Source organism: Carassius gibelio, chromosome A13, assembly GCF_023724105.1.
Source record: "Carassius gibelio isolate Cgi1373 ecotype wild population from Czech Republic chromosome A13, carGib1.2-hapl.c, whole genome shotgun sequence".
Classification (NCBI taxonomy): Eukaryota; Metazoa; Chordata; class Actinopteri; order Cypriniformes; family Cyprinidae; genus Carassius; species Carassius gibelio.
Window position 1 is genome coordinate 6410553 of NC_068383.1, and position 23067 is coordinate 6433619.

Sequence of the window (23067 nt, forward strand, 5' to 3'; positions counted from 1 at the left end):
TAATTTAACAGATGAATTTATCTATTATCATCTCAAAGAGTAGCGATTTTATACAACAGTTCTATAAATGATGTTTTATTAGTAATTACTTACATTTTAGACACATGGTTATCCGTTTTTGCTTATATTTCGTAAACAAAAATAATTCCAAACAAGTGACAGCATGGTTTAACTTGGACTCCACGTGGTGTCTTATTGGATGAATCATTCAGACTTTTAGACGAATCGGTTGACGAATGAATCAATGACTCGACTCGCTGCTTCGTTCATGAATAAATAAGCTGTTTGAATGAATCTGTTTAATCTCAGTGACTCGCTTAATAAAAATGAATTGCTGACACCTAGTGGCAGTTTTAATTTCACATTTAACGCACAGTTTTAATGATTTATATTTATAGTTTTAACGTTATGTTTAAAAACAAAGCATTTTAGCATGATTAGCATGTTGCTAGCATGATTTTAGCATGATTAGCATGTTGCTAGCATGATTTTAGCATGATTAGCATGTTGCTAGCATGATTTTAGCATGATTAGCATGCGACTAGCATGTTGCTAGCATGATTTTTAGCATGACTAGCATGTTGTTAGGATAGATAGATAAGTTTGAATAGATAGATAGATAGATAGATAGATAGATAGATAGATAGATAGATAGATAGATAGATAGATAGATGAGTTTGAATATAGATAGATAGATAGATAGATGAGTTTGAATATAGATAGATAGATAGATGAGTTTGAATATAGATAGATAGATAGATAGATAGATAGATAGATAGATAGATAGATAGATAGATAGATGAGTTTGATAGATAGATAGATAGATAGATAGATAGATAGATAGATAGATAGATAGATAGAGTCAGAAGAAAGATAGAGTTAGATGATGATAGATAGATAGATAGATAGATAAATAGATAGATTAGTTTTAATATAGATAGATGAGTTTGATGATAGATAGATAGATAGATTAGTTTTAATATAGATAGATAAGTTTGATAGATAGATAGATAGATAGATAGATAGATAGATAGATTAGTTTTAATATAGATAGATAGATGAGTTTGAATATAGATAGATAGATAGATGAGTTTGATTATAGATAGATGAGTTTGATTATAGATAGATAGATAGATTAGTTTTAATATAGATAGATGAGTTTGATAGATAGATAGATAGATAGATAGATAGATAGATAGATAGATAGATAGATAGATAGATAGAGTTTGAATATAGATAGATAGATGAGTTTGAATGAGTTTGAATGGGTTAGTAATAGTACATAGGTTAGTCTGATTGAGTCTAATGGGCTTCAGTGTGTTTAGATTTGAATTTTTGACAGTTGGAGTTCACGGAATGTTCAGATGAGCAGAGGCTTTTCAATGCAAGTCTATGGGATTTTTATGATTTTTAATCTTCAGTTTTATGAAAAGTATAAGTCCGATCAGTTAGAAAAGATATAGCACACCCGGCGAGATCAGTCTGAAGAGCTGGGCCGAGTTTGGAGTCTGTAGAGTTAAAGCTCTAGGAGGAGTTAGAGTTGATAATTTTAGTCTCAGAAGAATAATAATAACTAGATAAAAAAGTTCGCATGATTAGCATGTTGCTAGCATGTCGCTAACATTTTGCTAGCATGATTAGCATGTTGCTAGCATGTTTGTAGCATGATTAGCATGTTGCTAACACGTTTCTAGCATGATTAGCATGTGGCTAGCATGTCTCTAGCATGTTGTTAGCATTTTTCTAGCATGATTAGCATGTTGATAGCATGTCGCTAACATTTTGCTAGCATGATTAGCATGTTGCTAGCATGTTTGTAGCATGATTAACATGTTTCTACCATGTTTCTAGCATGATTAGCATGTGGCTAGCATGTCTCTAGCATGTTGCTAGCATGTCGCTAACATTTTGCTAGCATGATTAGCATGTTGCTAGCATGTTTGTAGCATGATTAGCATGTTTCTAGCATGATTAGCATGTGGCTAGCATGTCTCTAGCATGTCGCTAACATTTTGCTAGCATGATTAGCATGTTGCTAGCATGTTTGTAGCATGATTAGCATGTTGCTAGCATTTTATTAACATGATTAGCAAGTGACTAGCATGTCATTAGCATGTTTGTAGCATGATTAACATGTTGCTAGTATGTCTCTAGCATGTTTTTAGAATGATTAGTATACAACTAGCATGTTGCTAGCATGATTAACATGTGACTAGCATGTGGCTAGCATGGCTAGCAAGTGACTAACATGTTTCTATGCTAATCCAGGTAAAACCAGTTGATTCAGTTAGAAACCAGCTAAGACCAGCGTGACAGTGGCCAAAACTACTTTAAAACCATGTTAAAAGCATGTTCTTGACATGATTATCAAGTTACTAACATGTTGTTAACATGTTTCTATGATAATCGAGCTAAAACCAGTTGATTCAGTTAGAAACCAGCTAAGACCAGCTTGACAGTGGCCAAAACCACTTTAAACCATGTTAGAAGTATGTTTCTAGTCTGATTAGCAAGTTACTAGCATGTTATTAACATGTTTCTATGATAATCTAGTTAAAACCAGTTGATTCAGTAAAGAAAACCACCTAAAACCAGCTAAGACCAGCTAAAGCCAGCTTGACAGTGGCCAAAACCACTTTAAACCATGTTAGAAGTATGTTTCTAGTCTGATTATCAAGTTACTAACATGTTGTTAACATGTTTCTATGATAATCTAGCTAAAACCAGTTGATTCAGTAAAGAAAACCAGCTAAAACCAGCTAAGACCAGCTAAAGCCAGCTTGACAGTGGCTAATACCACTTTAAACCATGTTAGAAGTATGTTTCTAGACTGATTAGCAAATTACTAACATGTTGTTAATATGTTTTTATGATAATCTAGCTAAAACCAGTTGATTCATTAAAGAAAACCACCTAAAACCAGCTAAGACCAGCTAAAGCCAGCTTGACAGTGGCCAAAACCACTTTAAACCATGTTAGAAGTATGTTTCTAGTCTGATTAGCAAGTAACTAGGATGTTGTTTTCATTTTTCTATACTAAACCACCTAAAACCAGCTAAGACCAGCTAAGGCCAGCATGACAGTGGCCGAAACCACTTTAAAACCATGTTATAGGCATGTTTCTAGTCTGATAAGTGAGTAACTAGCATGTTGTTAGCATGTTTCTATGCGAATCTGGCAAAAACCAGCTAAAAACAGTGGATTCAGTAAAAACCAGCTAAAACCCAGCTAAGACCAGCGTGAGAGTGGTCAAAACCACTTAAAAACCAGTTTGGGAGACTAGCCAAAACAACTGATCAGCTTAGGCTGGTTTTAGCTGTATTCTCAGTAGAGAGTTTTTAAGGTTTGCTATGGTAGTAGACAGCTTAAATATATTATAAGCCTTATTTTTCAAAAGTTTGTACCCCCTCAATGAAAGTCTATGGGATTTAAGGTGGTTTTGGTAGTCTGGTTTACGAAAACCATAAGCTGGATCAGTTAGAAAAGATATAGCAACCCGAGTCAGACCAGTCTGAAGGTCTGACCCGAGTTTGGTGGTTCTAGCTTGAAAGCTCTAGGAGGAGATAGTGTTTAAAATTTGGCTCAGAAGAATAATAATAATAATAAGATTAAATAGTAGATCAGTAAGTTGGCTTTTTCAAGCCAACTTAATAACTAGATAAAAAAGTTCGTCAAGACAAACTTTAAGTTGGCTTGAGAAAGCCTGACCAGAAAGTCTGAAAAAGTTTGAAAAGTTTGAAAAGTTTAAGACGTTTAAAAAGTTTTAAGTTTGACGGTTTTCAGTCTGAGATAGATAGATAGAGTTTGAAGATAGATAGATAGATAGATAGATATATAGATAGATAGATAGATAGATAGATAGATAGATAGATAGATAGATAGATAGATAGATAGAGTTTGAATATAGACAGATAGATAGATAAAGTTTGAAGATAGATAGGTAGATAGATAGAGTTTGAAGATAGTGTTTGAAGATAGATAGATAGATAGATAGATAGATAGATAGATAGATAGATGAGTAACTATGGGTTAGAAATTGTATAGAATTCTAGTATATTTAGATTTTATAAGTTTAAATAAGTCTAAGAGTTCAGAGTTGATTAATTTGTTGGTTTAAGAGTTTATAATGAGTTCATGAGTTTATATGTTGTTGGGGCAAAATGAAATCAACTCTCATCAGCATAAGAGACGGTGTCTACACAGCAATTCTAAGAAAACATGCATATATGGGCATACAGAAGCAATGTTAATGAATTTTTCCACCACAACATCTATGTGTTTATGATTTTTAAAAGAAGTTTACAATAGTTTAAAGTTTAAATTAGTTAGAAGTTTAAAGTTTGATGGATGGATAGATAGATGGAGCATATTTTAAAATCTTCATAACTTTTATAGCAACAAGAAAATTATATTTAATTATATTTATAACAGCTAATGTGATGATCAACGTGCGTTGTCACAGTAACCAGGTGAAGGAAATGAGGGAAATAAATTGCTAAATTTCCCTGCATCTTAAACTTTAAAAATGTTTTTAAAAATCCCCCTATTAAATCAACTTTGTTTTTAATGACAAAATGCATTTCTGATAAATCTGACAGTTGTAATGTACCAGAAAAGCGTCGAGCACCAATCACACAAGTCTTTGTTGAGCTCATAATGCAATAACCAATCAGATTACCGATGAAGAAACGAACTACGGGTTATTTTTGCTGCGTTCACATGTGCTATTCACCTCAGTCAGTCAGTCATGACCTCTGACTGGATTCTGCCAATTCGCTCGAGGAAAAGTATAGATACGATGTAAGTAAGATAATAATTTATAATCCTTTTGTTTTTTTTATGCAATGTCTTGTTTTTCTAATGCATAAAAAGCAGTTAACTGATTCCTAAGTGGTTCTTGTAATACAGGTATTACATTTTCCCTCTCACATAAAAAAATGTTTAATATTCTTTTAATTGACGATATTCATTATAACAATATGAAGAGCAATAATCGGCAGAAATGATGTTTTTTTCAGTTATTAGTCAAATAAATTGCTATCATAAGCGCTTCAACCTTTCTGGGAATGCTGTGTTAAATACATGCAACATCTTTTGTGTCAAATTCTTCCAAATGAATCAGTCATTTCCAATACTCACTTGGAGTTAATAATAATTTATTAGCCTATCTATTAAGAATTAATTAACAATGCTTTGTTTTTAAACATAACGTTAAAACTATAAATATAAATCATTAAAACTGTGCGTTAAATGTGAAATTAAAACTGCCACTAGGTGTCAGCAATTCATTTTTATTAAGCGAGTCACTGAGATTAAACAGATTCATTCAAACAGCTTATTTATTCATGAACGAAGCAGCGAGTCGAGTCATTGATTCATTCGTCAACCGATTCGTCTAAAAGTCTGAATGATTCATCCAATAAGACACCACGTGGAGTCCAAGTTAAACCATGCTGTCACTTGTTTGGAATTATTTTTGTTTACGAAATATAAGCAAAAACGGATAACCATGTGTCTAAAATGTAAGTAATTACTAATAAAACATCATTTATAGAACTGTTGTATAAAATCGCTACTCTTTGAGATGATAATAGATAAATTCATCTGTTAAATTATATAAATATTTTTATAGAGGCATTTTTGCCTCTAATGTTGAATTCTAGGGGCTTTCATTCTCGACCAAATCAAGTAGTGAAAGCGTACACTATGAAAGTAAATACACGGGGCAACTTTTTGAGCAATGTTGCTAATAAATGGGCATCAAATTTGGATAATTTAGATCGGTCGTAGGCCTGTTTACGCCTGTTTACACATTGACAGAAACACTATCCAGAAAGATTTTATTCATTAATTTATTTAAACACTATTATTATTATTATTATTATTATTATTATTATTATTATTATTATTACTGTTTTTTTTGTGCTTAGTTGATAAAACAACAGAGCTGTAAACATCTGGGGGTTTGACCTGCCACAAGATGGCACTGTTTGCAACATTCCTGATGCTTCGAATCTTTTCCTGAAACAATCAGAGAACAGATCATGCATTTTACGTTTTTTTGTAAAATGAAATCAAATTGAAAAAAAAAAAAAAAAAAAAACATTCTAATACCCCATAAAAACAAACAAACTGTAATGTAATAGGGTGAATGCAAAGAAGCATACAACATGATATTCAAACAAACAGTCTTTAATAATATGTAAAATACTGAGAACATTTAGAAATAGAAAACAATCAGAACGAAAACAAAACCAAAAGTTAAAAACAAAAATAAAAGTTGATGATCATGACAAAAACTGATTTTAAGCCTCAGTGTTTTCGACTTCTAGGGATTCTGCGGCCTCGATAAGTTCCAGGGATTCTGCATCCTCAGCTGTTTCCAGGGATTCTGCGGCCTCAGTTGTTTCCAGGGATTCTGCGGCCTCAGTTGTATCCACGGCCTCAAGTTTCAGCACACGATTGTGAATGTGCTGGACTTTCAGTGTAATTGGCAGCTGCTGTACCAAGTCATTTATACTGCCATGGTAAAAATGGCTTGGTACAGCATAGTCTTCAAGTTTACTGTCCAACAGGATGAGCATATTGTTATCATCCTCAGACACTCCGATAATTGTCAGCACCGCTTCGAGGATCTGGCGCTCAACGATCTGGTGAAAAAAAGAAAAGAAAAAAAAAAAACATCCACACTTAGGGTTAAGGTTAGTGTTACAGTTAGATTTTTTATAAACAGTAAAAATGCATTGATTATGTTTCACAAGATTTCAATGCTTGCAGTTGTATTATTTGTTCTTATTTTTTATTAATGACTGTTTACTTGTCTTTGATAACCTTTGAAATTTATATTTGTTTACCTTGACAGTCGTATAGTTTGAGGAGTCAAATTTGCCTCCTCCATTGGGCTGAATTTTTGCCCTTAGGTGGCTGATCTCCACCTTATCCCCGACGTACAGGTCCATCAACGCCTCTTCTCTCCACAAAGTTACCTCCAGGAGTTTTGTTCCAGACCTCAAAGAAAGGTCCAGGAGGGGATACTGGGCCCGAGTCATCCTGGCCACTTGCAACTGGAAAACAACAGCCCAGTGTCACAGATGAGTGTATCTCAGCCCTGGTTCAGGTATCCCCAACACTGAATATTTTCTATGTATTCCCAATCAAGGTTAATTCATCTAAATGTGTATCTCAAATAAGAGTGTTAGGGTACTCTAGAACTGTAATTGAGAAACACAATTATAATAGCTTACATTTGCCTAGGTTAAGTAAACCAGGATAATGTACTAGATATTCAAATGTGCTTTTAAATTCACTAACTTTCTCAATATTGCCCCGCAGACTCAGGTACCCAGGTCTTGTGAAGATCTCCTGTTCTTCCCCGGTTACAAATGGGGAAGGAGGATAGAGGACCTCTTTAGCAGCTCTCTCTGCATCCTCGGTTATGGCCAATGGAGAGGTTTTAAATTTCCTGCTGGTCCGGTTTAAAAAAATACACTGCCGGCCATATTGTTTTGAGAGGGTATAATTTTTTATGATATATGACCCACCCTCTTCAAACTCTGGGTCACTTCCATTTTTTATTGAGGTGTACCATGTTTGTCCATCAGTGAGGGCTGACAGTGTGGTCACCTTGTATGCGCCAACATCAATTATATTGTCTTTTGTGACAAAATTTAAAGCCTTTTGGCTCCTGCGGCTACCCACACACTTCACTTTCAGCGGTGCTTGCTGACTGTAGGGGGTTGCCATCCTAAGAATAATACAAAAAAGGTATGGTTATAACTTTCACAATGTTTCTATTGACTTTATAAAACATGAAAATATAATTCATGACCTGTATATATAGCCTACTTATAACATGTTATTACTAATTTACTATTTATATATTTTTCTTTCCATATTTCTATTACTGTACTTTATTGCATAATATCTTTTTTTTTCGTTTTCTTTATAGTGTTTCATTAATTTGTGAAATTATCTTTTTTTTTTACTTCATATTTCACAGGAATGTATTTCAAAAATACAATCTAATGAAGTAAAATTTCTAATGAAGTAAAGTTTTACCTCAGAAAATGAACTCAACCTTAGCCATAACCCTATAGACGGCCCCTTTTTCAATACCTAACATTTTTTTTTTTTTTATATAAATATTTACATCGCAAGAAATGTTAATCAACTTCCATTTAATAAGCTAATCACGCAAATACATTGCTTGTGAAATAAAAATTTACCTCAGAGAATTACATTTCCTGCCAGGAAGGGGAAAACGAGCAGCCTCTGACAGGATTTATTTTTTAAACTTCATACTCTGACAGGACTTCTCTCTTTTTTAACTTAATATTTTACAGGAATCTATTTATTTATTCATTTAGTTGATTTATATATTGAAAGTCATTGATAAAATTTCTAATGAAGTAAAATTTTTCCTCAGAAAATGAAATTTCCTGTCAGATAATGGAAAGAGCTTTTTTTCTGACTTTTTTATTATTTGTATTTATTCATTTATTTGTAAAATAACATTTCTAAATACACAGTGTTTAAAATACATGTTATATCTTCTGTCTCACCTTATAATTCAGCAGGGGAACAATAGCGCCTTCTCTGGTAAGCGGTGGAGAACTGCTGCGGACTGAAGAAGACTGGCTGTGCACGTCTTTTAAGCGGGAATCCTGCTGCTCGCACCCTTTGTGTGTGTCTCCGGGTGCGCGCGCGTGTTCGTGTTAATTTCTTTAAATGATAAGGAATTTTATTTATATTATTTGTTATTATATTCTTTGTGATTTTATGATATTATAAGCAACTCCTGCGTTGTCTGTGTGTGCGCGTTTTGATAAATATTTTTTACTTGTAATTATTTTTATTTATTGTAATAAATATTTTAACTTTGAATTAATTGTATGTATTGTACTTCATATTTTAAACTTTAATTTTATTTCAAATTAAAAAGGCTTTGCACAGTTTTTAACAGACTCTGGCGGATCTCCTGCTCTTTGTGTGTGAGCTCGCTTTGATGAATATTTTTAACTTGTAATTAATTTAAAATAAATCCCTATTAAATCTGTTTTGCCTGCAAATGTTATTAAATTAACAATAAATTACCCTATTTCATATTTCCCCCCTTTTTTGCTGATTTCTATCTTGTCTAGTTGATGCCTAATGTATTAATGAAACATTTCCGTTTTTTATTAACTGACTGGGTGCGCGCATCTCCTGCGCGTGTGTGCGCGGGCGCGTTTTGTTTACATTTTTTACTTATTTTTATTTATTGTATTTTTTACTTTTAATGACTTTTAAATGTATTTTGACTAATTAAACTTGATTATAAGTGTATCAGGGTTTAGTATTTAAATGGAAAACGAATATAGCAGCCAGCTGGCCAATGAGACACTGGAACTGCATAACTAATGAGCTGTCAATCATTCTGGATTCATCCGGTCCAGTGGTCCTTCCTTCAGGTGAGTACTGAAATATTTCTGAGGTAATATTTCATTTAAAGATTATCAAAATAGGTGTGGGTCAATGAATTTGAAGTGGTTAGCTTTATGTATTTGTACTAAACGTTTTGAAATGAGCCCCAGATGTATAACTCAAGGTAACAGTTAACGTTACACTTAGGGAAAAAATAAGTTTCCTCCCGTACGGTCGTGACTAAACAACGTCCCTCGACTTCAAAAGTGGGCTTAATTGGACAAGCATTGATGGATTGTTATATGTTTACTTCACATTTATTTTGAGAGTGGTATTATGTTTACCAAAAAGCAAGGTGATGTGAGCATTTTGAAGCGCTAAACATGATCAATGTCTGTTTCATTCATACTCGACGCCGGAGGGCGCCCTCGCGCAGCAAGTCCACAGGTGAAGTTGGGAATATTCGCGCCGAATCTAGAACTCAAACAACCATATGCCTACAACAAGTAAAACATGACGTAGCTGGCAGCCGCCGGTGTGGGTAGACTAATAGAAAATAATGTGTAGATCTCTAAAGACACGTCCAGTGACCGCCTCATACGGATGTCATGAATCTCTCATATCGCGGTAAAATAGAGATATTGACTTATGAACTATGGAAACAATAAACAGCCGTTGACAACAATGGTTTGTCTGTGTTCTTCAATTAATCTCAGGTATTTCCATAAGAATGATGTATATTTCTAATGCAATGCTAATGGATAGTATGAATATAAGAAATGATCATGTGTTAATGCTCAAGTTTTTACTGCAATAGCAACTAAAGCTACTTACAAGACAAACTTAATGCCACTTACACAACTCATGCTCATGTCCATCTGCACCTGTATTTGACCTATTTCTTTCTTTTCCTTTTGTGCAAAGAAGCTGTTGCTCCTGCTGTGTAAGTATTTGATTGACAGCCTAACAGATTCTCCATATTTGCATTTAATTATCACTGCAAAAACCTACCTTCACATAGTTTCAAATATTATAACAACAGAATGATTTACAGAGACGAAGAACATGGACATAGATTGTGATGTGTTTGATTGCATTTGCCTTAATTTGTTGCTGTTTTGTAACTTTGTGGTAAATCAATAATTTATCTATGTATCCAGATCAACAATTTGTTTAATAAGTTATTTTAATACATGTCAGTACACTCAAATCTATGTAATAGATTCGCATATTACTGAATCATATAAGTGATCTCTTCTTTTTCTCCCTTTGGCTGCATCTTTGGTTGCCAGATCATTGCGTCCTCTGTGGTAAGTTATCCTTTAACTGTCTGTCTGGCATTAACTTTTCCTATGCTGGGTACACACCAAAAAATAATCTTATCAGATTTTCCCTTGGTGTGAGATGTGTTAAGACTGTCCGAACCTGATCAGAAGAATGTAGGAGCCACCCCAATTGCAAATAGTAAATATTCAACATGTTTAATACTTACGATCAGAAATCCTGATGTGTTGGGGGAACCCCGAGGACAAACGCGTGCAAGCTCTGGAGATAATCAAGTGAAACGAAACAATATCCAATCAGAAAGCGAGATGATGGAAGACGGAAGAAGTCATGGTACAGCACAAAGTGAAATCATCTGTAACTTATACAGACCATGTTACCACCGTCTCCATGACTTCACCCAAAATCTTTTCTTTTTTTCCATGAATTTTCTATGAAAATCATTCCACACACTATCATTGCAATTTCTTCCTGCATATCGTCCGCTATGCTTATTCTGAAGTCTCCCAAGATTTTGCACAGTTGACAGATTGAGACTCTGGTTGAAAATCCGTTTGTGGTGTGCTGTCTTTGTCACATCATGGCACACCACACACTACAGGAACTAAATGGTTAAACAATTTCAAATTGTGTTCTATCACATTTTGAAAATCTTATAAGATGTGAAAATTTTTTTTTGGTGTGTACCCAGCATAAGGTTTTGCATCTATGCTATCTCAGCAAGTACTTAACATTAAATAACATTTGTGTGCAGAAGATCTTAATGGTTATTTATTATATTTTTTAGGTTGTGTTGTCCTCCCTACTGCCAAGTGGTCCTCAGAACCTTCTATAAAAGGTAATTCACACACACACACACATACATATATATATATATATATATATATATATATATATATATATATATATATATATATATATATATATATATTTATTTATTTATTTATTTATTTATTTATTAAATGGGGTGGCACGGTTTGCTGAAAAGAAAAACCTGAACCGTTCGGTTGACCACACATGGTTCGGCACGCCCTGGGACCGTGGTTCAACTTAAATCTGACAAAGAATCTGTAATAAGGTTTGCTATAAATAGCACGTAAAACAAACAGGGTTCATGATCTAATATATGTTTCTGTTGATGGATGTGCATTCTGGAATCCCAGACATTACAACAGCGATGAGGAAAAACAAAACAAAAAAACAACCCTGGACAAACACTTTCCTCTTGTTTAATGTGATTGAAATATACTGGAATATGAGCAGTCATTTATTCCGTCATCATCCGGGTGAGACCTGAATAAGCACACGTTAATATGCGCTTAAACTAAAGATATTTAAACTTTTGACAGTTTACACATTCAAGAGCCACAGGATGCGAGCTCGCACGTGCAGAGAGAAGATTTTTGCATGCGCTCACCTGAAGCGCGCAAACCCACGCCTGAGAACGCTCACAAATATTAAGCTCTCTCTGAAGTATTGTGTTTAAATGGACAAATTCACACAAAAATTATGTCAAAATGCCCGTCTAGGTTAGTTTCCTACAGCAGACATAGCCAGCTGAGCATAGGCCTGCTGTATCAGTGCATTCTCTTAAAGTGACAGTCTTTATATTAATCGAATAGCAACAACAAAGAAATCTCTCACTGCTCTTGATTAAAAAGCTTTTGTAACTTTAATATAGAATAATCTTTAATTTATTCCCTGCAAAATGCAATGCTGTTTTACATTTTATTACTTTATTCAATTTCTGTACCTAAAAACTTATGCTAGACCTGCCTAAAAAAAAAGAAGAAAATCACTGTTTATTGTTTGTATCTTTACTCTATTGTATTTATTTGTGTTGTTGCTTGTAGTTGGATAGAATATTCTTCTTTTTTTATTTATTAGAAAGTATCGTTTTGCAATAAACATAGCACATACTGAACTGTATGGAAAACCGTGACTCTAAAACTGTGAAACAAACCGAACCGTGCCACCCCTATATATATATATAAATACCCAGTACTGGCAAAAAGTTACAATGAGCAAATTTTTTAAAAAGAGTTCTTTTTATTTCACACTCTCAATTAAAAAACCTTCAAAGAAACATGTGAATTGTCAAAATGTAACTATCGTTCAGGTACCAGTATCAGCCCTTGTAGATATTTATTTATTTTCATTTATTTATAGGGTTGAGGCTGCGTTGGCTGTCTATGCAAGTAACATACGCACAACATGTTAATTAGACATATCTTTATTTTGAAATGTACAGTTCTACATATTCTGTAGCTTTACATAGACGTCATAGCCTTTAATGTACAAACCTGATTCCAAAGAAGTTGGGACACTGTTCAAATTGTGAATAAAAACAGAATCCAATGATGTGGAAGTTTCAAATTTCAGTATTTTATTCAGAATACAACAGATGACATATCAAATAATATAAGTTTATGAGATTTGTAAATTATTCCATTTCTTTTTTACTCACAATTTGTACAGTCTCCCAACTTATTTGGAAACGGGTTTGTATATAGAATAATGAGATGACACATTTAGCCATTAGTAACAATTATAAAGTTTATTTTGAGAGGCATTTGAAAGTTCATGTAAATGTGTTGAGTAAAAACAAGGTGTCATAGCTTAAAGGAACAACCTGATTTGTGTGAGATCTGAACAAAACTGGTGTCTTTTTTCCTACAGTAGATTGGACATCTTTATTTCCATCGATGTAAGAACTATTTTTAAATTTAGGCTATTGCTAATCTAATAGCTATTGCTATCCCAATCATCAACCATAAATGCAGTTAATTTCATACAAATCTAATTCAGCCATATGCATTTTGTATAAATTTTTTATTACATTGCCCCCCTCTGTACAGTAAGTAACCATTTTATAAATTATTATATTAGAATTGTTTTATTATTACAATTTATTTAACTGCTTAGTCTTTTTTTTAAGTGCAATTTTATATTCCTGTTGAATAAGAATGTTATTAACTTGTTCTTTTCTGTGTGTGTGTGTTTCTGTGTGTGTGTCCTTAACTGTCCTGTTCTGTTCTGTCCTATCCATACCTTTATATCCATTTTTCACTCAAACATTTATCTTGCTTCAATCTCTACCTCTCGCCCATTCTGTTCTTTCTCTTCCAAACCAAAAAACAACCTGCTGGCTGCTAAACCCCCAAACGCTGCTGCACTGCTTGCTGCTTCGCTTGCTTGCAACCCAAAACGCAATCTTACCCAAAACGCAAAACCCAAAACGCATGAACCCAAACGCAAATGCATGCTTGCTAACGCATCTTGAAAAATAAAGCCACCCGAAAATACTTGAAACCAAAAACTCTTTGAAAACCAAAAACTGATTGTGAAAAACCTGATTGTGAAAAACCTGATTGTGAAAAACCTGATTGTGAAAAACCTGATTGTGAAAAACCTGATTGTGAAAAACCTGATTGTGAAAAACCTGATTGTGAAAAACCTGATTGTGAAAAGCTTGAACATCAAACCCAGGTGAGAATAGTGAACTACACATTCAGAAAGAGTGAAGAAATTTCCAGATTTCACAACGTTGGAATATCAACAATTTTAAAGTACAAAATCTTTTTTTGATTAACTTCAAATGAATTCATTTACTGTTGTCTTGTTATATATCAAATATTGAACTTTTCTGTAGAACTACATAAAAGCATTATCTGTGTTCCATTTCAAGTATAAGTGAACATCAATATATTTATCCATTACTCAGACACATTTGCTTGATTCCAGTACTGAAACATCACCATGCCAAGAAAAGGAAAGAGAAGTGAATCTCAGAAACAGCGCAGAAAGCTACAATCTTCATTGGGCACCACTAACAGTACCAACTCTGTATCAGGTATGAGTGAGGAAAACCCATACGTGCTGTCTGTTAAAGCGTCTCACTGTCAGACCGATGCGAGGTACAATGTGTACTCCAGAGGACGTCAGTGTACTTGTAATTCCTTAATGTTCCTAGCAGTCCATAGTGAAAGAAATGAGCTACAGAGTTTCGATTTAGATAGCATTTTACAGAAAGGTGATGCAGTCTACACTAGTGTCAAACAAGCTCTGCAGAGCAAAGGAAAATTTGTGGGTAACTTTTTAAATTTTGACGAGCTACCAAAGATAATTGAGACAAACACTCGCTGCTACAACATCCTGAAACATCCCCAGAGGTTTGGATTTCTGAGAGATACCCCTGCACTAGGCAACTATGAAAATCTTGAGAATACTTTGCAGTGTCTCAGAGCCGATGTCAGTGATGCTTTGCTGTTGTGTGGAAACTCATGTATCGCTGTATTCAGAGATCGATCAGGGAGGTTTGGTTATTTTGATTCTCACTGCAGATCTATATATGGAATGCCTGTTGAAGAAGGCACAGGCACAGCGGTATTCCTGACGTTTTATCAATTACAGGATCTTGTGGACAGGCTTTTAATATTGTATCAAGGATGTTTTGATTTGAGAGACCAGGAAGCGTTTGAGCTGCTGCCTGTATCATTCATTAGCATGATGACTGAAAGCTGTGTACGTACTGAAGTCTCCCTGAACTGCTGTGATCTTGAAAATGATGTGCAACCATCCGTCTCATTTGAGAACAGAGCTATGTCAAACGATGAACAATGCTCATCTGCTGATGCCCCACAACAGTATGTTCAAGTCCAAGATCCAGTTCAACAACTCTCTGAGACTGCTGTTAACAGAGCCACATCAACTGATGAACAAGCCCACTTGACTGAAGTCTCCCCGAACTGCGGTGACCTTGAACATAATGTCTTATTTGAGAACAAAGCTCTGTCAAATGATGAACAATGCTCATCTGCTGATGTCCCACCACAGTATGTTCAAGTCCAAGATCCAGTTCAACAACTCTCTGAGACTGCTGTTAACAGAGCCACATCAACTGATGAACAAGCCCACTTGACTGAAGTCTCCCCGAACTGCGGTGACCTTGAACTTGATGTGCAACCATCTTTCACATTTGAGAAGAAAGATCTGTCAAATGATGAACAATGCTTGTCTACTGATGTCCTACATGTTCAAGTCCAAGATCCAGTTCAACAACTCCCTCAGACTGCTATTAACAGAGCCACATCAACTGATGAACAAGCCCACTTGCTTTATAAAGATAAAATGGAAGTTCAAATTACTGTCACTCAAAATCAAGATAAATCTAAAAATTTACCATTGAGTGAACTTTCTTACAACATATTGTCACAGGATCAATTGGCATTTTCAGCTCCAAATCACCAGAATTCACAATTCGCAGTCAAGCAGACAGAAAAACTGAACAAGACTCGAAAAAGAAAGTTATACTATAAAAAATGGCATAAAGAAATGGTTCAGAGACAAGGTGTTTATGACAAAAAACAGGCTGTACGTGAAGTCTATGATTATAAAACAAGTAGTGAATACAGACAAAGACAAAGCCAAGCCATGAAGAACAACTATAGGAATAATATTAATTATAGAGAAGAACGCAAACAAGCAATGAAAAACACCTATAAAAATAATGAAAAATACAGACAGAATAAAAAGTGTAAAATAACCTTAAATTACAAAAGTGATGAACAGTTCAGAGAGAGACAAAAGAATTATATCATTCAGAATTACAGGAATCGGGAACAGTTCAGAGAGAGACAAAAGAATTATATAATTCAGAATTACAGGAATCGGGAACAGTTCAGAGAGAGACAAAAGAATTATATCATTCAGAACTACAGGAATCGGGAACAGTTCAGAGAGAGACAAAAGAATTATATCATTCAGAATTACAGGAATCTGGAACAGTTCAGAGAGAGACAAAAGAATTATATCATTCAGAATTACAGGGACAATGTTAAGTATAAGGAACAGCTTAAGCAAAATCTTGTTGACAGATATTTAAAAGATCCAATTTTTAGGCAAAGGCAAAAAGACCATTACACAAACCGATGCAAAAATGATCCTAACTTCTATAAAAGAAGAAAGGAAATTTTTAAACAGCATTATCACTGTGATGCTCATTTCAGGGCTCGTCAGAAAGAATATTATTTATTCAAATCTAAATGCAAAACATCTGCCCTTAAGGTACTTCACAAAGTACATAGTGCACAAGAGATAAAGTACAAATACAAAAAAATGTATTTGATGCAGCGGCAGAGAGAAACCGTACAAGATAGCCAGCATGACATAGTACAAGATCCAGGCATGTTAAGAGCCTTAAATGTTTTCAGAGATGTTATAAAACAGGGGCCAACTTATGTCTGCACATGCTGCGCCAGAGCACTCTTCTCCAATCAAGTGCGTAATTGTGTAGTGCATAAATATAAAAAAAATCCTACAGTTGCTGCACTTTGCTTGACTGGAAACTATGTTCACATCTGCTCTGACTGCCCTGATCGATGTGCCTTGGAGAACATGAAAACAGAATGGATCTGTCACAGCTGCCATACGACACTTTTGAGAGGTACAATGCCAGATATTGCTGTAGCTAATATGCTTCAGTTCACTCCCATTCCTTCAGAACTGTGTGATTTGAATATTCTAGAAAGACATGTCATTGCAAAGTACATTCCCTTTGCGAAAATTTTAACACTTCCTAAAGGCCAACAGAAAGCTATAAAAGGAGCTGTAATTTCTGTTGCATCTGAAGTGGAAACAACAGTAAATTGTTTACCAAGGCCCAGAAGTGAATCACAGCTGCTTACTGTGAAGTTGAAAAGACGTCTGTGCTACCAAGGTCACTATCAGTACCAGACTTTGAACATGCGTAAGGTCTTGTCTGCTTTAAGTAAACTAAAAGAAATGCATTCAGAATATAAAGATATCATCATTAATGCAGCACTCTCAGAAGAAGAAATGTTCAATGAGCATGAACCGTCCACAAATGACATCAGTGCTCCTGATGAGGAAATGGATTTTGAGAGCAGCAGTCAAAATGAGAACACTGAAAATCAGAGCAATGAGAATCAACACAATGATTCAAGTGATGACCCTGAGAATACTGCAGAAGAGCAATCGAGAGGCCTTGCTTTGGATACATGTCTTCAGCCCCCAGATCTTGGTCAGCAGCTGTTGTCTTATGATGACGGAATATTTTGCATTGCCCCAGCATCGAAAAATAGTCCTGTTAGCATTTTCAAAGTTAAAAAACTTGAATCAATGTCATTCCCGGTTCAGTTTCCTGATGGGAAAAATACCTTTGATGAGCCTGACAGAGCAAAACATGTTTCCCCCAGCAGATACTTTAACACAAGGCTATTTTCTATTGACAATCGTTGTGCAAGAGACACAAACTACATCTTCTTTGCTCAGTTTGTCACTGAAATGCATATGGCAACATCTAGTATGTCTATCCAGCTGAGAAAAGCAAAACCCATGACCCGTGATGGACGCAGAATAAACTGTTCACTGCTGCAGGATAAACAGGAGTTAGAAAAGCTTGTGAATAATAAGGAGGCAACACGTTTCATGCAACCATTAAGAGGGACTCCAGCATACTGGGAGAAAACTATGCGTGACTTATTTGCTATGTTGAGACAGCTGGGCACTCCCACATTTTTCTGTACGTTTAGTGCTGCTGAGATGAGATGGCCTGAAGTGATTACTGCTATTAAAGCACAGCAAGGTGAAACTGTGAACTTTGATGAATTAGACTGGTCTGAAAAATGTGAAATCTTGAGAAGCAACCCAGTCACAGCCATGCGCATGTTTGAAAAACGCGTTGAAGCCTTAATGAGAGATCTAATCATGTCACCCGCACGGCCTATCGGTGAGGTAATTGACTTTTTTTACAGAGTAGAATTTCAGTTACGTGGTTCTCCACACATTCACTGCTTATTTTGGGTGAAAGATGCTCCAGAGTTTGAAAATGATGAAGATCAGGATGTTTGTGATTTCATTGATAAATATATATCATGCAAATTACCAGATCCAAACAAAGACCCAGAACTGCATAGAATTGTAAGTGAAGTACAGATGCACAGCCGTAATCACTCAAAATCCTGTAAAAAGAACAAGAAGCACTGCAGATTTGGATTTCCTAAACCACCCATTAACCGAACCACAATAACCCGCCCCAGACCTCCTCCTGCAGAAAATTCTGATGATGAGAATGGATCAGAGGAAAGAGATTATGCCACCGTCGCAAAAGAACAGCTACAGAAGGTGTGGGATCTACTGAATGACTCAAGTCAGAGTTTTGAAACCATTACACAGCTACTGAATCAAGCAAACTTGACTTATGAAGAGTATGAGAAACATATTGAGGCTCTGTCTACATCAAGTTTAATAGTTATGGAGAGACAACCACAGGACTGCTGGGTTAATGGGTACAATCCAATGTTATTAAGAGCTTGGAATGCAAACATGGACATACAGTTCATTCTGAACCCCTACAGCTGTATCATGTACATGCTCTCGTACATTTCAAAAGCTGAACATGAGATGAGTGATTACCTGAAGAGAGTGGTAAAAGACTCAAGCCATGATAACCTGTCTGACCGTGAGTGCATGAAACAGGTCATGAATGCCTATTCAAAGAACAGAGAAGTCAGCGCTCAAGAGGCAGTCGCTCGCACATGCAGTCTGAAATTGAAATCATCATCACGTTCTGTCATTTTCATACCCACTGATGACAATGCTGTAAAGATGAGTTTACCAATGAGGTACTTACAGACCATGGATGATGATGTGGAGAATGTGTGGATGACAGGATTGCCAGACAAGTACAAGGCAAGACCTAATAGGACTGAATTTGAGAACATGTGCATGGCAGAATTTGCAAGTGAATACCGTATTGTTTATGGAGGACAGACAAAAGGTAAAAATGTTTTGCCACTTCAAAAAAATATGGGACGCATACAGAAAAGAACAAGGGGAAAGCCTGCTGTTATTAGATTTGCTCGTTTTTCACAAGAAAAACATCCAGAAAAATTCTATGGAACTCTTCTAAAACTTTACCTACCATATCGCAGAGATGAACAGCTGAAGTCCACAAGATTCACCACATATGAATCATTTTATGCATTTGCTTCGGTAAAACTACCAGGCAATGATGAACTGCAGCGTGTGTTCGACATTGTGAATGAAAACCGTAAGAAATATGAAAAACATAATGAGGCTATAGAAAAAGCAATTGAGGATTTTGAACAGAATGGGCCAATTGAAGATGCATGGACTACACTGGCACCTGCAAATGAACTGATCAGATTGGAGAGCATTATGGAACGTGAACCCACTGATCCTAATGAAGTGAATGAGCAAGAAGACGTTCCTGAATACACAGCATCTACCTCTGTCAGTAACACAGCTATGCCACTCATGGAAACTGCCCAGCTAAATCATGCACAGATTCGCAGAATGTACCAGAGCTTGAATCAAACACAAGCTTCCATATTTTATGCTGTGCGAGACTGGTGCAAAAGATGTGTTTCTGGTGAAAGCCCACAACCGTTTCAGTATTTTTTGAATGGAGGAGCCGGAGTTGGTAAATCACACGTTATTAAATCTATTTATGCAGAAGCATCCAAAATCCTGCGTAGGCTTCCATGCATGAGAGAGCATACTGACATTTCACAGCCTACTGTTCTTTTAACCGCCTTCACAGGCACTGCAGCCTTTAATATCTCAGGTAAAACACTGCACTGTCTTTTGAAACTCCCAAGAAGCTTGAAGCCTCCTTACCAAGGCCTGGGAAACAGCTTGGATGAAATGAGGGCAGACCTTTCTAATGCACATATTTTAATTATTGATGAAATCTCAATGGTGTCAAAACAGTTGTTTGCATATGTGAACTGGAGACTGCAACAGATTAAAGGAAACCAGAAACCTTTTGGTGGATTGTCCATACTCGCTGTTGGTGATTTTTTCCAGCTGCCACCACTTGGAAGAGCAAAACCACTCTGTGTGTATGAGGACCATGTGTTGGACTTCTGGAGAGATCATTTTCAAATGATAACACTGACACAGATAATGAGGCAGAGAGATGATCTTGCATATGCTGAGCTACTCAATCGTCTTAGGGTGAAACAGAAGCACGAAAAACTGACTGATGCAGACAAGTGCATGTTAGAAGCAGTCATAAGATCATCCCCTGAAGAGTGTCCTATTGATGCATTACACATCTATGCAACCAATAAAGAGGTAGACAGTCATAATACTGAAGCCATATCCTCGCGCTTTTCAGATATCATTAACCTCGATGCGCATGACTACAAAAAAGATCCACGAACAGGTGAGATGAAAAGGCAAGCTGTTCCATTAAAAGGAGACAAACGTGATCTAATTGATACACTACAGATTGCTATTGGTGCACGTGTGATGCTTACTAGAAATATTGATGTAGAAGATGGACTGGTTAATGGAACTTTTGGCAATGTGGCAAAAATAACAGCTCAAACTCAAGGTGGTGTTCCTGTCATTCAATCAATTGGTCTTCATCTAGATAATCTGACTGCTGGACAGAAACATCGCAACATAGCACCTGCTGGAAATGACAATATTGTCTATATTGAGAGGTCAGAGGAACCACTAAAAAAAAAAGGAACAGTTCGAAGGCAATTCCCCATGAAACTTGCTTTTGCTTGCACAATCCATAAAGTCCAAGGAATGACAACAGATTGTGCTGTTGTATCTCTGAAGCGCATATTTGAATCAGGCATGGCATATGTTGCACTCAGCAGAACAACAACACTCAGCGGACTGCACATTACTGACTTTGATGAAAATAAAATTTTCTGTGATCCAGAAATAAATGCCTCTTTGAAGAACATGACAAAAGCAGATTTTCTGAATATTCAACCCATCCTTCACATTGTACAAGATTCAAAAATGAATTCTGCTCTTAAAATCATTCATCATAACACAGAGGGACTGGAGTGTCATTTAGATGATTTGAAATGTCACCATGAACTTTTACTGGCTGATGTTTTGTGTCTCACTGAAACACACCTGTCAGGCTCAGCTGTTCCTGCATACCTCCAGCTGGATGGATACACCATGTACAAACGCAACAGACATGCATCCTACACAAACTACACCCATTTGGCAAATAAGAAAGGTGGTGGAGTGGCAATTTATGTGAAGAACAACTTTCAAGTTTCTCCTCTGATGTACATACAGAATGTTACTGACCTGGAATATTTGGTTTTGAAGATAAAAGCCCCCAAACAAGCACTTCTTGCAGTGATCTACAGACCACCCAGTTATAATTTAGCAGACTTTTTGGCAAACCTAAATGCACTCTTGACATCTCTGGAGATCATGGATTTCAAGCCCATTATAGTGAGTGGAGACTTTAATGAAGATCAGCTGTCTCTTCACAACAAACCTATTCTCAATTTGTTTGAAGATAAAGGATACACTCAGCTAATCAGCACCGGTACAACAGAAAACAACACTCTTTTGGATCCTATTTTCGTAAGTGGTTCACACTCAAACGTAAGAGCAGGAGTTCTACAGACATATTACAGCTATCATGATCCCGTGTATTGTGTTTTAGATTAGATACATCATGTATACAAAAGTCTGCATAGATCTCTCATTCAAAAGTCTGCATAGATCTCTCATTCAACACTTATGTAAATTTTATTTTATAATTTCAAGACGTAATAAATCTAATTTTGAGAAATAATGCTAATACAAATACAAATTAATTCAGTGTATATTAATAAACATCACATTTTGTGTGTATTCCATGTGTGCATGTGTGTGTGAATGTGTTAAATAGGGAAGGTGTGTGTGTGTGTGTGTGTGTGTGTGTGTGTGTGTGTGTGTGTGTGTGTGAGTGTGTTAGATAAAGAATGAATGGAGAGTGAATGTCCTTTCCAAGGATCGCCACCTTGACGTGGTGGAAAGGCTTGTGTGTTCCAGTGATCCCAAGAGTAAGTCATTCTGGAGATTTTTACTCCAGTTTGTCATTCTTAAGGGTGAGGTACCAGACTAAGTGCGATCCAAATGGGCATAAACTGAATAAAATAATATTTAAGCATAAATGAGTTTGTCATTGTTGATCATTTTATAACAAATAATGTGTGGCCATCACGGGCAAAATTCCGATAGATGTAAATAGTATGTTTAGATAGATAGATAGATAAGATAGATAGATAGATATATAGATAGATAGATAGATAGTAGATAGATAGATATATAGATAGATAGATAGATAGACACAGTCAGAAGATAGATAGATCTAGGGTCCCCAGGAGTGGTTGCTAAGGTGTTGCTATGCGGTTGCTAGGGTACCCTGAGTGGTTGCTGATGTAAATAGTATGTTTAGATAGATAGATAGATAGATAGATAGATTAGTTTTAATATAGATAGATAGATGAGTTTGAATATAGATAGATAGATGAGTTTGATTATAGATAGATGAGTTTGATTATAGATAGATAGATAGATAGA

The 23067-nt window shown here is 35.7% G+C and overlaps 2 protein-coding genes and 1 long non-coding RNA gene across 5 annotated transcripts in view; 2 read left to right on the forward strand and 1 right to left on the reverse strand.

The window, feature by feature from the left end:
- Positions 1–23067, forward strand: part of LOC128025981 (zinc finger matrin-type protein 4-like) — a 127566-nt gene that overhangs the window by 41471 nt on the left and 63028 nt on the right. The gene's annotated exons all lie outside the window — the stretch shown is intronic.
- Positions 4556–7473, forward strand: LOC128025982 (uncharacterized). Of its 3 annotated transcripts, none has more exons than XR_008186308.1 (4): positions 4556–4800; positions 6333–6701; positions 6863–7117; positions 7333–7473. It is a non-coding gene; the product is annotated as an uncharacterized LOC128025982 (long non-coding RNA). The 3 variants fall into 3 exon arrangements; XR_008186310.1 differs by having other exon boundaries at positions 4603–4800; positions 6954–7117; XR_008186309.1 differs by lacking the exon at positions 4556–4800 and adding an exon at positions 4891–5522.
- Positions 6198–7743, reverse strand: LOC128025980 (uncharacterized). Its single transcript, XM_052612628.1, has 3 exons — positions 7312–7743; positions 6855–7064; positions 6198–6650 (listed from the first exon to the last, which is right to left on the reverse strand). The coding sequence occupies exons 1-3, from the start codon at positions 7741–7743 to the stop codon at positions 6306–6308; spliced, it is 987 nt and encodes a 328-aa protein (XP_052468588.1). The 3' UTR covers positions 6198–6305.

Bases quoted from the DNA above. Each gene is read 5' to 3' on its own strand.
- LOC128025980 (XM_052612628.1), bottom strand. From the start codon at position 7,743: ATGGCAACCCCCTACAGTCAGCAAGCACCGCTGAAAGTGAAGTGTGTG. The intron at 7,065-7,311 runs GTTAGTGAATTT...GTTGTTTTCCAG, and splicing joins TGCGGGGCAATATTGAGAAA to TTGCAAGTGGCCAGGATGAC. The intron at 6,651-6,854 runs GTAAACAAATAT...TTTTTTCACCAG, and splicing joins CAAACTATACGACTGTCAAG to ATCGTTGAGCGCCAGATCCT.